This window comes from Lithobates pipiens, unplaced genomic scaffold (genome assembly GCF_037356315.1).
Source record: "Lithobates pipiens isolate NorthernLeopardFrog02 unplaced genomic scaffold, aLitPip1_a1.2 Scaffold_16, whole genome shotgun sequence".
NCBI classification, from domain to species: domain Eukaryota; kingdom Metazoa; phylum Chordata; class Amphibia; order Anura; family Ranidae; genus Lithobates; species Lithobates pipiens.
The window spans coordinates 259,794,020-259,814,410 of NW_027507748.1; the positions used below are offsets into that span (position 1 = coordinate 259,794,020).

Consider the following 20,391-nt stretch of genomic DNA (forward strand, 5'->3'; position numbering starts at 1 on the left):
TGTTGTGCCAGAGGGTGGTGTGTAGGCGTTTTGCTCCATCGCTGGGACTACACCCAGCGGATTTTTCGCCCCCATAGTTTACCGGGGTTGAACCTGGTTGAGTTTTGTTCAGGGATGTATGCTCCGGCTTGGTTGGGGGGGCCGAGAGCTGGGAGGGGGGGGGTTGGGTTGTTTTGGTTTTAAATTTGGTTGCAGGTTTTCTTTGTGTGGTGGGGATTTCACTATGTGTTTAACTACAGGCAATATATATTTACCAGATTTGTTTGGTATGCTTTTCCATTCTGTCTATGGCCATTATGTGTTGGGGAGAGTCACTGCTTTGGGGATTGCCCGCCTCCCTCCTTTCGCAGCATTTATGAGATATTTCTCGCGGGTGAGTTGAAGTTTCTGTCCTGGAATGTCAGGGGAATGCGTGACAAATTAAAACGCACGGCAGTGTTTGACCGCCTTAAATTATACAGGGCTAATATTATAGTATTGGTGGAAACGCATGTTACCGGACAATTGCAGTTGGCGCTGAAACGCCCCTGGATTGGCTGGGCGTATCATGCCTCCTATACCCCTTATTCCCGGGGGGTCGCTGTCCTGGTGACTAAGTCTACCCAGTTCGAATTGATTTCACTGCGGACTGATCCCCAGGGCAGGTACTTATTTATGCATTGTGTGTTGTATGGGGCTCAATACCTAGTGTTGGCATGTTATGTTCCCCCGCCATATAACTCTACCGTTATTAACGAGGGGCTCTCCTACATGGCCATGCACCCCACTACCCCTGCCATTTGGCTCGGGGATTTTAACATGGTCCTGGATCGGGAACTGGATAGGATGCGTCTGACTGAGGGGGATCGTGTCCATGGTGAAACCAGATTGGGTCGTACCCTGCGGGAGTTCTCCCTTATTGACCCATGGCGTCACCGGTACCCAGGGAGGCGGGAGTACTCGTGTTTCTCGGCTGCCCACTCCTCTATGTCCCGCATTGATTACATTTTGGTTGCCAGAGGCCTTCTGCCCAGACTGTTGGACGCCGGGTACTGCGCCTGGTCGCTTTCGGACCACGCTCCTTGCTGGGCTACATTTGAGATGGCGGGTCAGGCGGGTCCGAGGCGATGGAGGCTACACCTCTTTTGGCTGTCGAGGTTGGGCGAATGCGAGGACATAGAGGAGGAATGGCGGTTCTATTTTGATACCAATCGAGACACGGCCAGGATAGATCACGTATGGGAGGCCTTCAAGCTGCATGTCCGCTCCACTCTTTCACGGCGGATAGGCCGGTTGAAGAAAGCTTCCCTGACCCAATTGACACAAGCTACAGAGGCACTGGATGCGGTTACAGCCGACTTCAGTGCACACCCTACTCAGGCTAAGGCGCAGTCGCTCAGGCATCATACCCGTGCGTTGGAGCACCTACAATACGAACACGCTAGGCGAAAGCTCTTCTTCACTAGGCAACGTGTATTCGAGCAGGGGGAGCGGGCGGGGCGGCTTCTGGCATATCTGGCGCACCAAGACTCCAGACCTCCGGTGGTTGTTTCCTTAACTGATCACCGGGGGGTGGTGGTGTCTGATCCGCCGGTGGTGGTGGAGATGTTCCTGGAGTTTTATAAGACGACCTATGCTTCCCAGGTGGCTACTCCGAGATCAGAGACCAGGACCTATCTGGAGGATATTCCTCTCCCTAGATTGTCACCAACACAGGTTGCGGAGATGGACGCCCCCCTAACCAGCGATGAGGATGCACTGGCGATCTCGTCCCTGGCTTCCGCTAAGGCCCCCGGACAGGATGGTATACCCTTAGATTTTTATGCCCAATATTCCAATGTACTGGTTCCGGAACTGTTGAAATTGTACAAGCATATGTTTGACTCAGAAACGATTCCCGAGACGTTACGGCAGGCCACCATTGTTGTATTACCTAAGCCGGGCAAGGACCCCCTCCTTCCTGAGTCTTACCGTCCCATATCTCTACTTCAAACCGATATTAAAGTATTAGCGAAAATTTTGGCCATCAGACTAAATACGATTATATTGTCCCTTGTACACCCTGACCAAACAGGCTTCATGCCGGGGAAAAATACGGCTATGAATATTCGGCATGTATACATGAATGTGCAGGCGAGGCATGGCTCGGTGGGGTCGAGGGCGGTAGTGTCTTTGGACGCTGCCAAGGCCTTCGACTCCATTGAATGGGGTTATCTCTGGGAGTGCCTGGGACGGTTCGGATTTGGCCTCAATTTTATAAAATGGGTTACCTTGCTTTATTTTCAACCGATGGCTAGGGTCGCGGTCAATGGCTGGGTATCGGATCCCTTCCCCGTGGGGCGAGGCACGCGTCAGGGGTGCCCGCTCTCCCCCCTTCTATATGCCTTAGCGGCGGAACCCCTGGCGGCCAAGCTCCGACTTCATCCGGGGATAGTTGGCCTCCGCAGTGGTACCCTGGTGGAATCCGTGAGCATGTATGCGGACGATACCCTTTTGTTCCTCGAAGACGAGGGTCCTTCGTTGCGGAGTGCGCTGGAGGTGGTGGGAGAATTTGGCAGGCACTCGGGCCTGGCCATAAATTGGTCCAAGTCCCAGGTTTTACCCTTGGATGTGTCGGTGCCGGACCGCTGTGCTGCCTCCCTTCCACTCGCCAGGGTCTCCCTAATTAAGTACCTGGGGATATATGTCACTAGAGAACCGCGGGAGTATTTATTACTTAATGTCGAACCCTTATTTTTATTTCTTAAAACACGTACCCAGGCCTGGTCCCGTCTTCCTCTTGGGGTGATGGGCAGGGTTAATTTGACCAAAATGATTCTACTCCCTAAGATTCTTTACGCGCTCTGGCATTCCCCGGTCCTGATCCCTCTCCGCTACTTCAAAACGATTGATAAAATATTGAATACGTTTATTTGGGGCTCCTCTAGGCACAAGCTGGCGTGGGCCACGCTTAAGAACCCGTCGAACTCGGGAGGAGTGGCACTCCCGGACTTTCGGAGTTACTATTTGGCGGCACAGCTGTCGCATTTCTATCACCTGCATAGATTGGATGGGACTAGATACCAGACATTGGTGGGTGGCGGAGAGGGTTTACACACACATACCCCCCTGCAGACGCTCTTTCGAGCTGGGAGGGCGGGTGCTGTCCAGACCCCCATGCTGTCCTACCATAGGAAGATCTGGAGGTCGGCATTGGGTGTTGTTGGAGCTGATTATTTCCATTCGCACACCCCCCTGTGGTGCAACACTGATTTGAAGGAATTATTAGCAGTCCCAGGGGCCGCACTATGGGCCGCTAAGGGCGTTATCTTTTTATACCAAGTTGTGTCCCCTCTAGGCGTCCGCGATTTTCCTGCGTTACAGGCGGAATTTGATTTACCCCAATCCATGTATTTCCGGTATTTGCAATTACGACACGCACTCAGAGCCCAATTCACTGACGGCCCCCCTAATGTTCAGACCCTTTCTTTGGTTGACCTGCTGCTTGGTGACAACTCGGCCCAGTTGATTTCCACATTCTACAATTTATTGAGGGCAAGAGAGTCGGCTCTGATCTCGGAGAGGGCCAGGCTTAGATGGGAGGAGGATATGGGACCATTGGAGGGGTCAGACTGGGAGGACTTACTTGAAAATGTTAAACAGGTATCATTGAAAATTCCAGACCGCCTTACACAACTATACGTAATTCATAGGTCGTACCTGACCCCTGTCAGGTTGGCAAAATTCCGGCCTGACCTTAGTCTGGGGTGCCCTATGTGCTCGTGCATCTCTGGAACCTTTTATCACCTGATGTGGTTATGTCCTAAGATTCAATCCTATTGGATACACATCATTAATTTTCTGCACGACCACATGGGGTCACCTTTGCAACTTGACCCAAAAGTATGCATACTGGGAATGTTTCCGGACATGGCTATGGATACGTACCTTACTATATTCCTACAGTCTACTTTATTTACTGCTAGAAAGTTGATAGCGAAACATTGGATGCGATCCGCTCCTCCTCAGGTCCGGGACTGGATTGTAGACATTAATAATACATTACCGTATATTAAATTGGTGTATAGTCATCGTGGTTGTCCTGCCAAATATAACAAAGTGTGGGATAGATGGTTGAATGCAGTTGAGACTTGCGTCAGTTGATGCGGTGACGCATGGTGCTAGTGTCTTGGGACGGTGGGGGGGGGGGGTGGTCGGGTAGTTCCCATGTTTGTACTATTGGGTTGTTTGGATGTTCTCTCCTCACTGCGTTGGGGATAAACACATGCTGTTATTTGACTACTTTACAAATTGTGTGGTTGCACCCACTAATTCTTTTCTGTAACATTTCTGCAAGATTAATAAACCTGCGTTTGTTTAAAAAAAAAAAAAAGTACTCTAATCTGTGAGACGGTTCCAAAGAGGACTTCTGCGAGTTGAGGATCCAAACGAAGTTCTGCAGAGTCTGCAATGTCCACTGGATACTCACTGACAGGAATAGGGGGGACTGATCTTTCAGCAGGAGATCATCCAGGTACCCCACACCATGAATCCCTTAAACGTGCATCAGGGCAAACGCCGATGCAAGTATCTTGGTGAAAGCCCTGGGGACTATAGACAGGTGGAAATTCTTAACCCACAGGAACAAGTTGAGTCTTTAGACCCAGAATGGACCAGATTTTTTAAGACAAAGGAAAGGAGGCCGAGTTCAAAACTCTAGTTTGTAGCCCCTAAAAATGCTACTCTGGATGCAGACGTTTGAGATTTCCTGGGACCAATAGGCTGACAGACATCTCCCCACTCAAGTGTGGGCACCCCATAACTGGGAAGAGGGCTTGGAACCAGACCCGTCTTAGATTTGGAACTGGAGGACTGGGAGGGAGGAAAGAAACCTCAGAGTATAAGTCCTACTATTGAAGGCCAAGTCTTTATATTTGGGGAAGGAAAGTAGTTTAACCCCCTGTGATTTCCTTGATATACTTATCCAAGGAGAGGCAAAACAGGCGTTCACCTTCAAAGGGTAGCTGTTCTAGGCATTTTTTACATGTCACTCAGCAGGTCAGTACCAGCAGAGGTGTCAATCAATCTGGAAGCTGCAGTAATAGCCACAAGTCTATGATTCAGCCATGAATCTTGAGAGAAGAAACATCTTTATAAAAGAATCATCAAAAAAGAGATAAAAAACTCCATAGAAGAAAGTAAGTTTTTCCCAGTAAAGATAAGAGGTCAAAATATTTTTTGTCAGTGTCATTACCAAAAGGGATCTGCAAACCGTATATGGTAACCCATGGTAATGACTAAGACCCTGTGTCCCTTGACTGAACTAAAATATTTATTGTAACTCTATGCAGGGGGAAAACATCTAGATATCTACATAAGTAGATATATGATATATGTAGCTAAGTAATAAACACCTGCCTCTGAAAATTCTGAAGGTGCATGGTCTATAGAACCTCATGCAGCCCCTGGTGATACATGTTGCTGTCATTCTAGAATGCTTTGCTTACACTGCAGTCTTCCATAGTGTGTTTAGGGGGCCTTATAAATTTTCACTCTACACTTCCTGCCCACTGCTGATGGGTCACACACACACACACACACACACACACACACACACACTCCTTTAAGAAGGGTTGCAGCTAGCTATAGTACCCTTCTTTTGACTGTCAGCTCTCCCCGGAGACTGTCTATCATTAAAATGATTTGGCTGGAGTTCAGATATAGATTACGTTTTACTTGAGGTTCTGGAAGCGCAACAGATGCACCCATCTCCTCTGAATAACACTATATGGGATAAAGTAACACATCAAAGATATTAGGATTTCCTTAACAATACATTAATTTGCAGTATACTGTAAATGTACAAGGCAGAGAAAAACTACATCTACAGGGCAGTTGATTTAAGTTAGAGCATATACCTGCGCAAGTGGTTCAAAACGGTCATGTTGGCAAACATGTAATACAAGTAATAGGCATAAGGTGGGTTGTCATCATCTCTCCAGTTCTCAGGCAGAGGACTCTCCATATTAAATATACGATGCTCAGGTTTTGATTCATCATCCACACTGTCAAATCCATCCACCTGATTAACATAAAAGAATATGTTAAGAATTCGTGTTTTACCACTTCACATATCTGTATACCCCTTATGGACCAGATCAATTTATACATTTCCAGTATGTCATTACCCAACCACCTCAATACCAGCATGATACAGAAGGGGGCCTTTTCAGACCACTTTTCATTTTCAGGGCTGTTATGGGTTGACCGAGCTCAAGTCATACAATAGTGTACGCAAATGGATTTTATATCATTTGTTTATACAGAAAAGGCTTTCTTGGTGGCATTTAATAACTGTACAAACACCCCCAAAATTACCCCTTTTTGAGAAGTGGTGGGGAGGCATGGTGAGTATTTTGGAGATATCTGTTCAACAATTTTTTTACAGGAATCTGTATACTGCATATATCATCAGCAAGGCGTTAAGTATATATTAAAATGCTAAGGTACCAAAAATCGTCAACCTCTATATAACACTATCTCTCAAAACATTAAAGCGGTGTTCCAGCCACAATTTTTTTTTTCTAAAAGTCAGTAGCTGCTGACTTTTAATAAGGACACTTATCTGTCCAGGGAGCTCACGATGTTGCCCCCCCCCCCCCAGGCCGATCCCTTCATTGGATTGGGTGCCGGCGCACCATCTTAATGAAGGGAAACAGGCAGTGGAGCCTTGCGGCTTCACTGCCCGTTTCCTACTGCGCATGTGCAAGTCGTGCGGCTCTTTGTGAATGGCCCTGTTGATTTCTGTGACACACACATGTCCCAGAAGACAACGGGGCTGTTTGCTGAAGAGGAGGAAGTGAAGGAACAGTGCTGCGGAATAGGAAGAGGCAGATTAGGAAGACTGCCTAGCAACAGGGGTTTCTAGTAAGTAAAAACAATGTTTTTTTTTTTCAATTTTATTTTATATATTTTTTTGAGACTAGTAATGTTTTTATTTTATTTTAGGGTGGACCTCCGCTTTAAGCTTTGGGGCAATGTAGCATACAACAGTGCAGCAGAGTGCAGGGTCTGGACTATGGGGGTTATTTACTAAAACTGCATGGTACAAAATCTGGTGCAGCTCTGAATAGTAACCAGCTTCTAGGTTTTATTGTCAAATCCTAATTGAACAAGCTGAAGTTAGAAACCTATTGGTTACTATGCACAGAAAACCAATTCTGAGTGAACCCGTTTTAGTAAATCTCCCCTTATGCGATGTACAGAATAGCTTGTAGATTTCAGTGGTTAGGAATTAGTCCCCCATTATGGTAGTGTAATTTGGGTGTCCTCCTGCTGGTCTATGTACCCCTTGCTGCTCAGTGTACCTGTTTTGTGATTGATGTGCTCCCTTTTGTTGGTGGTCTGTGGAAGCAATGTTACCTGAAAAGCATTGCACGTGTCCTGTGCCACTTCCTCCCAGCTCTGTCTCCTTGTGGTATTTTATGTTTACATAATTATGATTGATTCTCAGTTATCACAAGGCACAAAGCTACTCAGTTTGGGTCTGTGCCTTTAGCCTGTGATTTGCACTGTCCAATGACAGAACAATCACAGGCATCGTGCACATGCTTGGTGATTGCACACTCAGAACAAATGTGGACCTTTAAAATGTCCACTCAGAATGATCATTGCCCCAACCAACCGTTTAACTATAATAGCTGGTCAGCAATTGGATAAGATAACAAAGTAATACATACATTTTTTGGAGGACAAACTAGGCTTTCTTTTAGCAATATTGTTTTGGAAAAATGATTTTATTTTCTATGGAATCTATGGCCAAAAAAATATAAAACAAAGATGACTAAATGCATTTATTTCCATTTTGACCATTTTGTGTTGGTTTAAAAAAAAGTAGTTTTACCATGAATAAAAAGTAAACATTTCATTCTATAATTTTTCCTTTTTAAAATTACACTAAAATTATGTTTCTAGGGCACAGAATTGCAAAGATGTAATTTTCCACTTTTCCACAAAACAAATGAGCAAATGCAATTCCCCACTGTCAATAGCATCAAGGAGAGCAGTGACAGAGGGAATAAAGCTGAAGCCAAGAGATGCATCATAAAAACGTTGTGAACGTTTTCAGGGTATATCCCTACATCAAAAATTCACAATTGGTTGAAATGGAAAAAGAGAAATTACGACTTACCTGTAAAGTACATATCTTGGAATACAGCACAGGACACAGGCAAATTATTCATAGATCCTGGATAAAAGTCTCATACCTTCAGGTGACTGGACACTGGCAAAGCTTTTAATGACCTGCCCCCTATAATCTCATTCCACTTCTTGAGTCCTTAATTTTGGGGCAAGCAATACAGAGTAATCACAGAATGGAAGGTGGGCCTATGTGTTGTACTGTGCCAAGATGTGGCCTTTAAAGGTATGCCAAATATCCTGTTATTTTATTTCCACAGTACAGGACACAGGCAAAGTATGCATAGACCGTGGGAAATACTCAAACAATTAATGAAAATGGTGGGCAACAACTAAGCAAACAGAACTGGACAAAACAGGCTGAAAAAACAACACACGATCAAAAGACCCAAATTCAAAAACCTAGAGGCCCAAAAGATACATCTGCAGAAGACTGAACATCCACCTGAGAGAAGAAGCATGGTTGTTTGATGTAAACAAGATGTTGTGTTGGAGGGGTCTCATATTCAGAATTTAGTTTTTTGGAAGGAAAACATTTGCTTGGGATGTGTCAAAGACCAGACCTAAGTATTCTGGGAGAGAATCAGAGAGCAGATTTTTGGAAATTGGAACACCTGAATCTGAACATCTGTGGACTTTTGCAGGCAGGGAGATGAGTCTTCAGGAGAAGATCATCTAGATATCATGCAACCTGGATGCCCTGAGTTATAAGCAGGGCAAGAAGAGGTCCTATGACTTTTTTGAAGACTCTGGGAGCAGAGGACAGCCTGGAGGGCAGGGCAAAAACTTGGAAATGGTTTGAAGAAAGTGCTGATGAAGTGGATAAATGATAGGCATCTTGGATGTCTGCAGTATGGATGTCAAGTATTCCCCTTTCTCTGGGAGGTAATTAACCAGAGCAAGATGGATACCTCCATTGGTCTTTGGTACTATAAACAGGTTTGAAAGCTGACTTTTCTTTGGTAGTTTTTGGTTAAGAGAAGAAAGTAGTGAGGGGGTAGGGTTTTGAATTCAATTTTTTACACCTTTAAACCACCAACTGAACCCACAGGTCTTTGATGTCTTTGACTCAGAGAAAGGCAAATGGTAACAAGCGTCCCCCCACTCTTAGGAGTGAGGGTGCAGCTTTGTTGGGAAGGGGCTTTAGGCAACATTTTGTGGGTAGAGAGATTAGGTGTGTTCCATTTTAGGCATAGAGGCTCCTGAGCAGAGGAGATTGGAATCTTCCTCTGTGAAAGTAAAACCTTCCCCCTGTTACATCTTTAACCATTTCGCATCCAAGCCAATTCTGACATTTCTCTCCTACATGTAAAATTCATAATTTTTTTGCTAGAAAATTACATAGAACCCCAAAACATTATATATGTTTTTTTAGCAAAGACCCTAGAGAATACAATGGTGGTTGTTGCAACTTTTTATCTTGCACGGTATTTGCGCAGCAATTTTTCGAACACGTTTTTTTCAGAAAAAAAAAACAGTGTCATGCTTAAAAAAAAACAGTAAAGTTAGCCCAATTTTTTTTGCATAATGTGATAGATGAAGATACGCTGAGTAAATAGATACCCAACATGTCACGCTTCAAAATTGCACGTGCTCGTGGAACGGCGCCAAACTTTGGTAATTAAAAATCCCCATAGGGGACGCTTTAAAATATTTTACTGGTTACATGTTTTGCATTACAGAGGAGGTCTAGGGCTAGAATTATTGCTCTCGCTCAAACGTTTGCGGCGATACCTCACATGTGTGGTTTGCACACTGTTTTCATATGTGGGCGGGACTTAGGAATGCGTTCCCTTCTGCATACAAGCTCACGGGGACAGGGGCACTTTAATTTTTATTTATTTTTTTATTGTTAATTTTACTTTTATTTTTTTAGTTTGACACTTAAAAAATAAAAATAAAAAATTGATTACTTTTATTCCTATTACAAGGAATGTAAACATCCCTTGTCATAAGAATATGGCACGATTGGACCTATTTACAGTGAGATATGGGGTCAATAAGACCCCATATCTCACCTCTAGGCTGGGAAGCCTAAAATAAAAATAAAATAAAAAACGATCACGGCTTCCCAGCCAAATTGGCGCCGTTATTTTGAATGCAGAGGCCGGGTGTGACGTCAGAACATTACTTCCGGCCTCCGAACGATCATAGAGACTCCGGGGACCATCTGGTCCGCCGGAAATCTCTATGGTATCATCCGGAGGCCGGCGGATCCTGTGACCGACTCACGGATGGAAGCTGTGAGTCGGTAGAAGCACCGGAGGGTGGCGGGAGGGGAGGCGTCCCCTCCCGCCGCCTGTAAGAACGATCAAGCGGTGGAACAGCAGCTATGATTGTTCTTATGGTGCAGGAAATCGCTGGCTGAAAATGCCGATATTTGAATGATGTCTGTGGCCTCAGGCATCATTCAGATATACCCCCTGGGAAGTCAAGGACGTCCCTGGACGTTCCTTGGGCGGGAAGTGGTTAAAGTGTTACTAAACCCAGGACCCTGCATTCACTATATCTGGTCTCCCACAATACACAGAACATGGAAATGCTATAGTTTTAGTAAATATAAACTGCTAAATACCTTTTTTCAGTTGTATATAGCAATCTTGTGACTTCTAGCAGTGTCTGCTTAAAGCTTGTAGGAGGAGTTTTAATTTTCCCCTGATCCTCAGTCTGGACAGTGCTGATTGGTCCTGTGTAGGGATGAGCCGAAAACCCCCCGGTTCGGTTCGCACCAGAACTTGCGAACGACCCCCGCGTTCGGCACGAACGTTAGAACCCCATTGAAGTCTATGGGACTCGAACGTTCGAATTGGAAAGTGCTAATTTTAACGGCTAATATGCAAGATAGTGTGCTAAAAAGGGTTTGGCGACCTGCCTCCTGCCTCAGGGGACATGGGTCACTGCAAAAAAAAGTTTTAAAAACTACCGTTTTGGCGGGAGCACTGATTTTAATGACGATTAAAGTGAAAAAAAAAAAGTGAAATATTCCTTTAAATATGGTGCCTGGGGGGTGTCTATAGTATGCCTGTGAAGTGCCACGTGTTTCCCGTGTTTAGAACAGTCCCTGCACAAAATGACATTAAACGGAAATAACACCATTTAAAACTGCTTGCGGTTTTAATGTTATATCTGGTTCCTGCAATATGGTTGAAAATCATTCAGAAAAATGGCATGGGTAGCCCTCCCTGCCCATTACCAGCCTATTTGGGTCTTGTACGCATATTAAGGGGAACCCCGTACCCATATTAAAAAAAGGAAATGCGTGTGGCCCCCAGGCCCTATATACTCAGAACAGCAGTATACAGGCGGTGCAAACAAGACAGGGACTGTGTAGGTTTGTTGTGTTAAGTTGAATCTGTTTGTCATTTTCAACCGGTACATTTTTAAAGTGTAGCTCCAGTCAAAAAAAATATCTTTAAGCTTTTTGGAAAACATAGGGAAGGGTTATCACCCCTGTATAATTTGTTTTGTCGTCCATCTTTTTTCATCTCACTTGCTGTTGTCTCCTTCCGTTTGCAAGTAGGAGATGTTTGTAAATTGGATGTTTGAAAGTAGGGGCCTGCCCTATATGCTCTGCAGAAATGGCGGAACAAGGTGTTGGTTTTGCAACAACATTGTAAGCCCTCAAAGTGACTCTTGGTGGCCGCTGGAGCGCCCTGCTGTGAACGATTATATCAAGAATTGTAATTACATGCCATTGTTGAACAGTGGTAGAAAAATTGACCTTTGGTGGTTGTGGTGCTGGTGCCACAACACTATAAGTCCTCACAGTTACTCTGGGTGGGCACAGGAAGGGGCCCTCCTGTGAAATATTATATCAAGAATTGTAATTACATGTCCCTGTTAAACAGGGGCAGAAAAATTGGGCCTTAGGCACTGGTGCCATCACACTGCAACCTCTGCCATATACTCTAGTTTTTTTGCAGGAATTAGCCCTGCTGCAAAGCATTGCATCAAAAATTGTACTTAAACGCCCCTGTTAAACAGGGGCAGAAAAATTGGGCCTTAGGCACTGGTGCCATCACACTGCAACCTCTGCCATACACTCTAGTTTTTTTGCAGGAATTAGCCCTGCTGCAAAGCATTGCATCAAAAATTGTACTTAAACGCCCCTGTTAAACAGGGGCAGAAAAATTGGGCCTTAGGCACTGGTGCCATCACACTGCAACCTCTGCCATATACTCTAGTTTTTTTGCAGGAATTTGCCCTGCTGCAAAGCATTGCATCAAAAATTGTACTTAAATGCCCCTGTTTAACAGGGGCAGAAAAATTGGGCCTTAGGCACTGGTGCCATCACACTGCAACCTCTGCCATACACTCTAGTTTTTTTGCAGGAATTAGCCCTGCTGCAAAGCATTGCATCAAAAATTGTACTTAAACGCCCCTGTTAAACAGGGGCAGAAAAATTGGGCCTTAGGCACTGGTGCCATCACACTGCAACCTCTGCCATACACTCTAGTTTTTTTGCAGGAATTAGCCCTGCTGCAAAGCATTGCATCAAAAATTGTACTTAAACGCCCCTGTTAAACAGGGGCAGAAAAATTGGGCCTTAGGCACTGGTGCCATCACACTGCAACCTCTGCCATATACTCTAGTTTTTTTGCAGGAATTTGCCCTGCTGCAAAGCATTGCATCAAAAATTGTACTTAAATGCCCCTGTTAAACAGGGGTAGAAAAATTGGGCCTTAGGCACTGGTGCCATCACACTGCAACCTCTGCCATACACTCTAGTTTTTTTGCAGGAATTAGCCCTGCTGCAAAGCATTGCATCAAAAATTGTACTTAAACGCCCCTGTTAAACAGGGGCAGAAAAATTGGGCCTTAGGCACTGGTGCCATCACACTGCAACCTCTGCCATACACTCTAGTTTTTTTGCAGGAATTTGCCCTGCTGCAAAGCATTGCATCAAAAATTGTACTTAAATGCCCCTGTTAAACAGGGGCAGAAAAATTGGGCCTTAGGCACTGGTGCCATCACACTGCAACCTCTGCCATATACTCTAGTTTTTTTGCAGGAATTAGCCCTGCTGCAAAGCATTGCATCAAAAATTGTACTTAAACGCCCCTGTTAAACAGAGGCAGAAAAATTGGGCTGCTGGCATCACCCAGAACCAAAAATGTTCTTCCAACATATCAGCGGAGGAGGAAGAGGATAGACAATCAACATAACAGGACAGTCACTCAGCATCAGCATAGGCAGTCTTGAAGGGATGTGGTATTTCAAAAAAAATTATTCGGTTACATCAGCTTCAGGTGCTTGGTAGCTGTGGGTGATCCAAGACTGATTCATCTTGATGAAGGTCAGTCGATCAACTGATTCGGTGGACAGGCGCACCCTGTGATCGGTAACGAAGCCACCAGCAGCACTGAAGGTGCGTTCCGAAAGAACGCTGGATGCAGGACAGGCCAGTAGCTCAATTGCATACTGTGCAAGCTCTGGCCAGTGATCCATCCTCAAGACCCAGTAAGCCAGAGGATTTTCAGTGGGAAAGGTGTCCAAGTCTGACCTTGCCCCTAGGTATTCCTGCACCATGTAAATTAGACGCTGGCGATGGGTGCTGGAACCAATCATACCTTGGGGCTGCGGACTAAAAAATTGTCTGAACGCATCAGTCAGACGGCCACCTTCTCCACCGCTCCTTCTGACTGATGCCTCAGCAACACGTTGTCCAGGACCAGGAGTTTGTGACCTCCCAGTCTCTGGGAACGCGTTGCACAGAGCTTTCTGCAAGGCCTCCCGGAGATGTCTCATCCTCTGCTCCCTCTGCGATGGCAAGATAAGGTCGGCAACCTTACCCTTGTACCGTGGATCAAGGAGAGTGGCCAGCCAGTAATGGTCCCTCTCCTTGATCCGAAGAATACGAGGATCCTTCCGCAGGCTTTGCAGGATCAGGGAGGCCATGCAGCGTAGGTTAGCTGAGGCATTCGGTCCGGAGTCCTCTGGGTCACTAAGGACAACATGATCCGCAGCTACCTCCTCCCAGCCACGTACAAGTCCACGTGTTTCTTGGGACTGTAAATCATCCCTATAAGACTGCTGCTGCTGATGCTGAGTGCCAGCCTCCACCTCCATGCTGACACAATCATCCTCCTCCTCCTCTTCCTCCTCCTCACCCTCTTCCTGTGTGATGGGTGGCACAGCAGGAACACTGTCTGGATAAAGGGGGCCTTGAGAGGCAAGGAAGTCCTCCTCTTCCTGCCTCTGTTCTGCCTCAAGTGCCCTGTCCATTATTCCACGCAGCGTATGCTCCAAGAGGTGGACAAGAGGTATAGTGTCACTGATGCATGCACTGTCACTGCTCACCATCCTTGTGGCCTCCTCAAACGGTGACAGGACAGTGCATGCATCCCTGATCATGCCCCACTGGCGTGGTGAGAAAAAACCAAGCTCTCCTGACCCTGTCCTGGTGCCGTAGTCGCACAGGTACTCATTGATGGCCCTCTGCTGTGTGTGCAGCCGCTGCAGCATGGCCAATGTTGAGTTCCATCTGGTGGGCATGTCACATATAAGGCGGTTCTTGGGCAGGTTCAACTCCTTTTGGAGCTCAGCCAGCCGAGCACAGGCATTAAATGATCGGCGGAAATGCACACAGACTCTCCTGGCCTGTTTCAGGACATCCTGTAAGCCGAGGTACCTGCCCAAGAACCGCTGCACCACCAGGTTAAGGACGTGAGCTACACAGGGCACATGGGTCAGTTGTCCCTGTCGGAGGGCGGAGAGGAGGTTGGTGCCATTGTCGCAAACCACCATTCCTGGCTTAAGCTGGCGTGGCGTCAACCACCTCTCGGCCTGCCCCTGCAGAGCTGACAAAACATCCGCCCCAGTGTGGCTCCTGTCCCCCAAACAAACCAGCGCAAGCACGGCATGGCATCGTTTTGCCTGCGTACTTGCGTAGCCCCTGCAACGCCTACGGAGCACCGCTGGTTCTGAGGACAGAGCACTGGAAGAGGCCGTGGAGGAAGAAGAAGAGGAGGGGGTGGAGGAGAGAGGTGTGTCACAACCAATAGTAGCATTTTGGAGGCGTGGTGGCGGAACAACCTCCAATACTACTGCACCTTGTCCTGCATCCTTCCCAGCAGCCAGAAGAGTGACCCAATGGGCCGTGAAAGACAGGTAACGTCCCTGTCCATGCCTGCTGGACCATGAGTCAGCGGTAATATGCACCTTACCGCTGACCGCCCTGTCCAGCGAGGCAAGGACATTGCCTTCCACATGCCGGTAGAGAGCCGGAATTGCCTTCCGTGAGAAAAAGTGGCGTTTGGGGACCTGCCACTGAGGAACCGCACATTGTACAAACTCACGGAAGGGGGCCGAATCTACCAACTGAAAAGGCAGCAGTTGAAGTGCTAGCAATTTAGCCAAGCTAGCATTCAACCGCTGGGCATGTGGATGGCTGGGAGTAAATTTCTTCCGCCGGTCCAGCAGCTGGGGCAGGGACATTTGTCTGCTATAATCGGACGTGGATGTACCACTAGCAGAGTTCCCGGAAGCACTTGGCTGTGACACACCTAATTCTACACCTTCATTCCTCTCAGAGCAGGTTTCAGAGAGGACTGAAGGTCTAGTGGGGTTGGAGATGCCAGCTGATGAGGAGCAAGGAGAGGTCCGCTTTGTTCTTTGGTGTGGGTCTTTGAGGTATGCTTGCCAACGAGCTGCATGGCAGGTCAACATATGTCTGGTCAAGCATGTGGTGCCCAAGCGGCTGATGTTTTGGCCACGTGAGATACGCTTGAGACATATGTTGCAAATAGCAGCGGTGCGATCTGATGCACTCGTCTCAAAAAAGGCCCACACCAAAGAACTTTTAGAATAACGCGCAGAGGAAGCGCTCTGCGCAGGCGGAGCTCTGCGGTGTGATTCAGTCGGTGTGCTGCCCCTAAGCTGGCCCCCGGAGGGCATCCTGCCTCGTTGGACATGTGCCTCCTCCTCCTCCTCCTCCTCCCTCCTTCCAGGCACCCACGTGGAGTCAGTGCCCTCATCATCCCCTCCCTCTTCATCGCTGTAGCAAACCTGGCAGTATGCTGCAGCTTGTGGAACATTACTGCCAGATTGCTGTCCTTCTTGAGCATCCCCTCTCTCTGTGCTCACGCTACTGCCTTCCTCTAGCTGAGTGTCATCATCAGAGCCCACCAAACACTGGGCATCCTCCTGGAGCATGTACCCAACACTGTGCTCAAAGAGTTCAGGAGACTCCTCAGGAGGACGTGGTGGGTCTAGGGAAGGAGTCACTGATGATGACATTGAGAGGAGGGACGACGATGTGTTGGCAGCTGCTTTTCTACTACCCTGAGACTGGGTGAGAGAGGATGAGGAGGATGAAGAGGGCTTGGTCATCCACTCTACCAAGTCGTTGGCATGTTGCGGTTCAACATGTCCAGCTGCAGAAAAGAAGGACAAGCATGTCCCATGGCCACGTGCTGATGACAATGCACCGCGTCCCCGACCAGCACTGTTGTCTCTAGACACAGAGCCTGCTTGCCCTCTTTTATCGGCTCGCGCCTGTCTGCCTCTCCTTGCTGGCCTTCCAGACATGGTAATGGCCTGAAGGGAGTTGGGTAAAACAGTAGTTGGGTAGTTTATATTGTGCTGGAGGCACACAACACCCACTAACTCCTGCAGATGCCTTTTTTATAGAACAGCAAAGTTAAAGGGGTATATACAGATGTATACTGTGCTGTGCTGGAAGCACACACAACTTCCAATAACTCCAGCAGATGTCAATCGGGCCCAAATAGAGAACAGCTATGTAGGTGGATAATAGCGGTATGTACTGGGTACAGAGCAGGCACACAGCACGCACTATCTCCTGAGTGACACTGCTGACTGCAAGCTCTATTGTTAAAGATGGACCACTAGCTATATAGGTGAGGTGAATATCACGGTGTATACTGCGGTCAGGGCACGCAGACAATAACCAGAAAACAGCAGAGTTAAAGGGGTATATACAGATGTATACTGTGCTGTGCTGGAAGCACACACAACTTCCAATAACTCCAGCAGATGTCAATCGGGCCCAAATAGAGAACAGCTATGTAGGTGGATAATAGCGGTATGTACTGGGTACAGAGCAGGCACACAGCACGCACTATCTCCTGAGTGACACTGCTGACTGCAAGCTCTATTATTAAAGCTAGATCACTAGCTATATAGGTGAGGTGAATATCACGGTGTATACTGCGGTCAGGGCACGCAGACAATAACCAGAAAACAGCAGAGTTAAAGGGGTATATACAGATGTATACTGTGCTGTGCTGGAAGCACACACAACTTCCAATAACTCCAGCAGATGTCAATCGGGCCCAAATAGAGAACAGCTATGTAGGTGTATATAGTGGTATGTACTGGGTACAGAGCACGCAGACAGCACGCACTAACACTACTGACTGCAAGCTCTATTATTAAAGCTAGATCACTAGCTATATAGGTGAGGTGAATATAGTGGTGTATACTGCGGTCAGGGCACAGACAGTAACCACTACACAAGAGCAAAATAGTAAATCAGCCAAAAACGATTGGTGTGTAACTGTGTTGAAGGTACACAGAACACCCACTGCTTCAGATGCTAACAAACACTACACGAGGCCGCCTGAAAGGCAGCTTTATATAGTGTGGGGCGTGCACTACACTGTCTGAGCTATGATTGGCCACAGGCAGGATGCCTGTGGCCAACCATTGCTCTTCCCGCTACTGGCGCTGCGATTGGCCAAGCATGCGGGGTCACAGTGCATGCTTGGCCAATCGTGAGACAGCAATGCATTGCGCCATCGCAATGCATTGTGGGCCACACGAATTTTGCCGCGAACGGCCCAAACGTTCGGAATTCGGCGAACGCACGAACGACCGATGTTCGAGTCGAACATGTGTTCGACTCGAACACGAAGCTCATCCCTAGTCCTGTGCTGTTCACATGCACCCTCCCAAGAAAAAACAATACACACCAAACTGAGTATGTACAGCCTGACTCCTAAAGATATGTTCTAACAGGAGATTGGTTGGAGTCTGTTAAAGAAGAGGAGAATCAGAGGAAACAGGATCACAAAGCCTTTATACACAATGCAGAGGATTAACCCCACAGTGAGTATAACAAGCATGTTTTACGGAATATACACACTGATTTTACTGTTGTGTGTTTAGTAACACTTTAATGAATCGGTCAAGTTCCTCCTAAAAAGACATCTGCCTTGAAAGAGCATACATGTGAGGTGCTTTTTGCAGGCACTCTCAACTCTCCAGACTCTGAGCTACAAGATTTTGCACATGTGAATGGAGATTAGAGCAATTCTGGAAATGTCTCATGACATGTTCCTGGGCATCCACACCAAAGAGCAGAGTAGACAATTGCCATATTTGTTCCATTAAAATCACGGTCCTGCAACAAAGGATGGTTGGTCATTGCCCTAATCCAGTTAGCTGGAGTTAGACATAGTAAAATTGCAAAGAGAGCTCGTTGCAAAGCTAGGCCTGTTGGAGCAAAGACAGCTTTCAGAGGTCTCAGACTTTCTATCTGCAGAATACCTGAATAGCTGGCAAGTGAGGGTATTCCCCTACAAGGTACTCAGAGTAGCCTGCAGAATGTAGGGTAAGCATGTCTGGAAGGAGTACGCAGCAACAAAGCTTTGTGGCGAAAGGGTGGGAGGAAGTGCCTGTGTACATTATAAAGGCTCCAGGCGGAGGTGGTGGTAAAGTGTGCAACCAGTGGTGTGGTGGTATACCTGGTTATCCACCTGAGTTCTTAAATGTTTGAATTTTTAACACCGAGTTTGAAAAAATTTACACAATGAAGGGAAGACTTTAAAAACATAGCCCTGTTATTACAGAAATGGTCAGAGATATACTGTAGGGTGATAGTAATTTACCTGCCTATGATGCTGGACTGTGTATTAAGACTGGGTCTTTGGGGGCTGGGTTCCCTGGACCTGCATAGCATCCTGCAGCTGACTACAAAGCATTACACTCAAGTGTCAAGGTGAGTGTCCATGCAGGATTCAGTGCCCAAAGTAACATTATAGGCCATGTCCATGCCGTGGGGTACAGGTACAGCTCCCAAGATTTTACTAAGGTTGCCACAATGCAGACACACTGCTTCTATTTGTGGTATTAGGAGGTGATGGAAGAGTAGAATAATTTGAAGATAAAATAATAAATGAATGAACGAGTTACGCTAAAAATAAAACAACTACAAAAGTTTATTGTAGAAAAATATGACACAATGAAAAATCAAACCTCCCCCAAATCCACTTTGCACTACAAGTGCACTGCAAGTGCACTTGGAAGTAAAGTTGCTGTAGATCCGAGGGGGACATGCAAGGAAAATAAACAGCATTTTAGCTCGCACATGATTGGATGATAAAATCAGCAGAGCTTCCACTCATTTCAGATGTATCCTTAGATTTAGAGCGACTGCACTTACATGTATTGTATTGTATTGCAGTGCAAAGTGGAGTTGCCTTTCGTAAATAACATCCAATGCTGTCTCGCCAAATTACCATCTAGACACCATCCATGCATCCACATAAACACATCATAAACCATAAAATCCTGGATAAGGAAAACTGGGTTCAACATCCACCCTTAGCCGGATAGCCCTGCAGATAACATGGCCCTGGAGTGGCAATATGTGCAGTAATTAACTGTCCATGGAGCTACAGACCGAGGCTGAAATGATTGTGCATCAAAACGTGGAGCAGTCCCTTATGTAAGGCCATATTGAAAGTGCTGATGTCAAATAAGTAGATGAGCCACAGTCCAAGCATTTGGATGAGAGATAGCTGAGCACCATATATGTAACAGTAGGTTATGGCAATGAAATATTAACCAGCTGACAGACAACATTCATGAACACTTCATCAATGGAATCTCCTATCAAGAAATGTCATTGCTACACAAAGGAATGCAGAATACACAATGTAAGTTCATTGCATAGTTACGGGTCCTTGTCTCAGCTGGTAAGCTTCAGTCTACTAATTAAGGGTAGTGGTTAATTGATCACAGGTGCTTGAAGCCTATATAACCTTGTGTAGAGCACATTTAAAATTGCCAGACTGCTGGTTGGAAGCTAAACAGTGGGGACCTTCAGTGGAGAGTGAACACGTCTTGCTTATTGACTGCTGGTGATAGCTGGGTTGCATTTGTAGGTTCTTTTTGGGGCTTTTCCTTGTACAGTAGGTGCCGCTGATATTGTGTTTCCAGCGCGATCCCATCTCGGCGACAGGCTTCTCGAACCAGCACGATCCCATT

At 46.5% G+C, this 20,391-nt stretch overlaps 1 protein-coding gene across 4 annotated transcripts in view; it reads right to left on the reverse strand.

Moving 5' to 3' along the window:
* Nucleotides 1–20,391, reverse strand: part of AMPD2 (adenosine monophosphate deaminase 2) — a 304,820-nt gene that overhangs the window by 42,243 nt on the left and 242,186 nt on the right. For all 4 annotated transcript variants that reach the window (XM_077481332.1, XM_077481334.1, XM_077481335.1 and 1 more), the window contains exon 14: nucleotides 5,877–6,040. In XM_077481332.1, coding sequence (XP_077337458.1) covers nucleotides 5,877–6,040 — 164 coding nt within the window. The remainder of the gene's footprint in view (nucleotides 1–5,876; nucleotides 6,041–20,391) is intronic.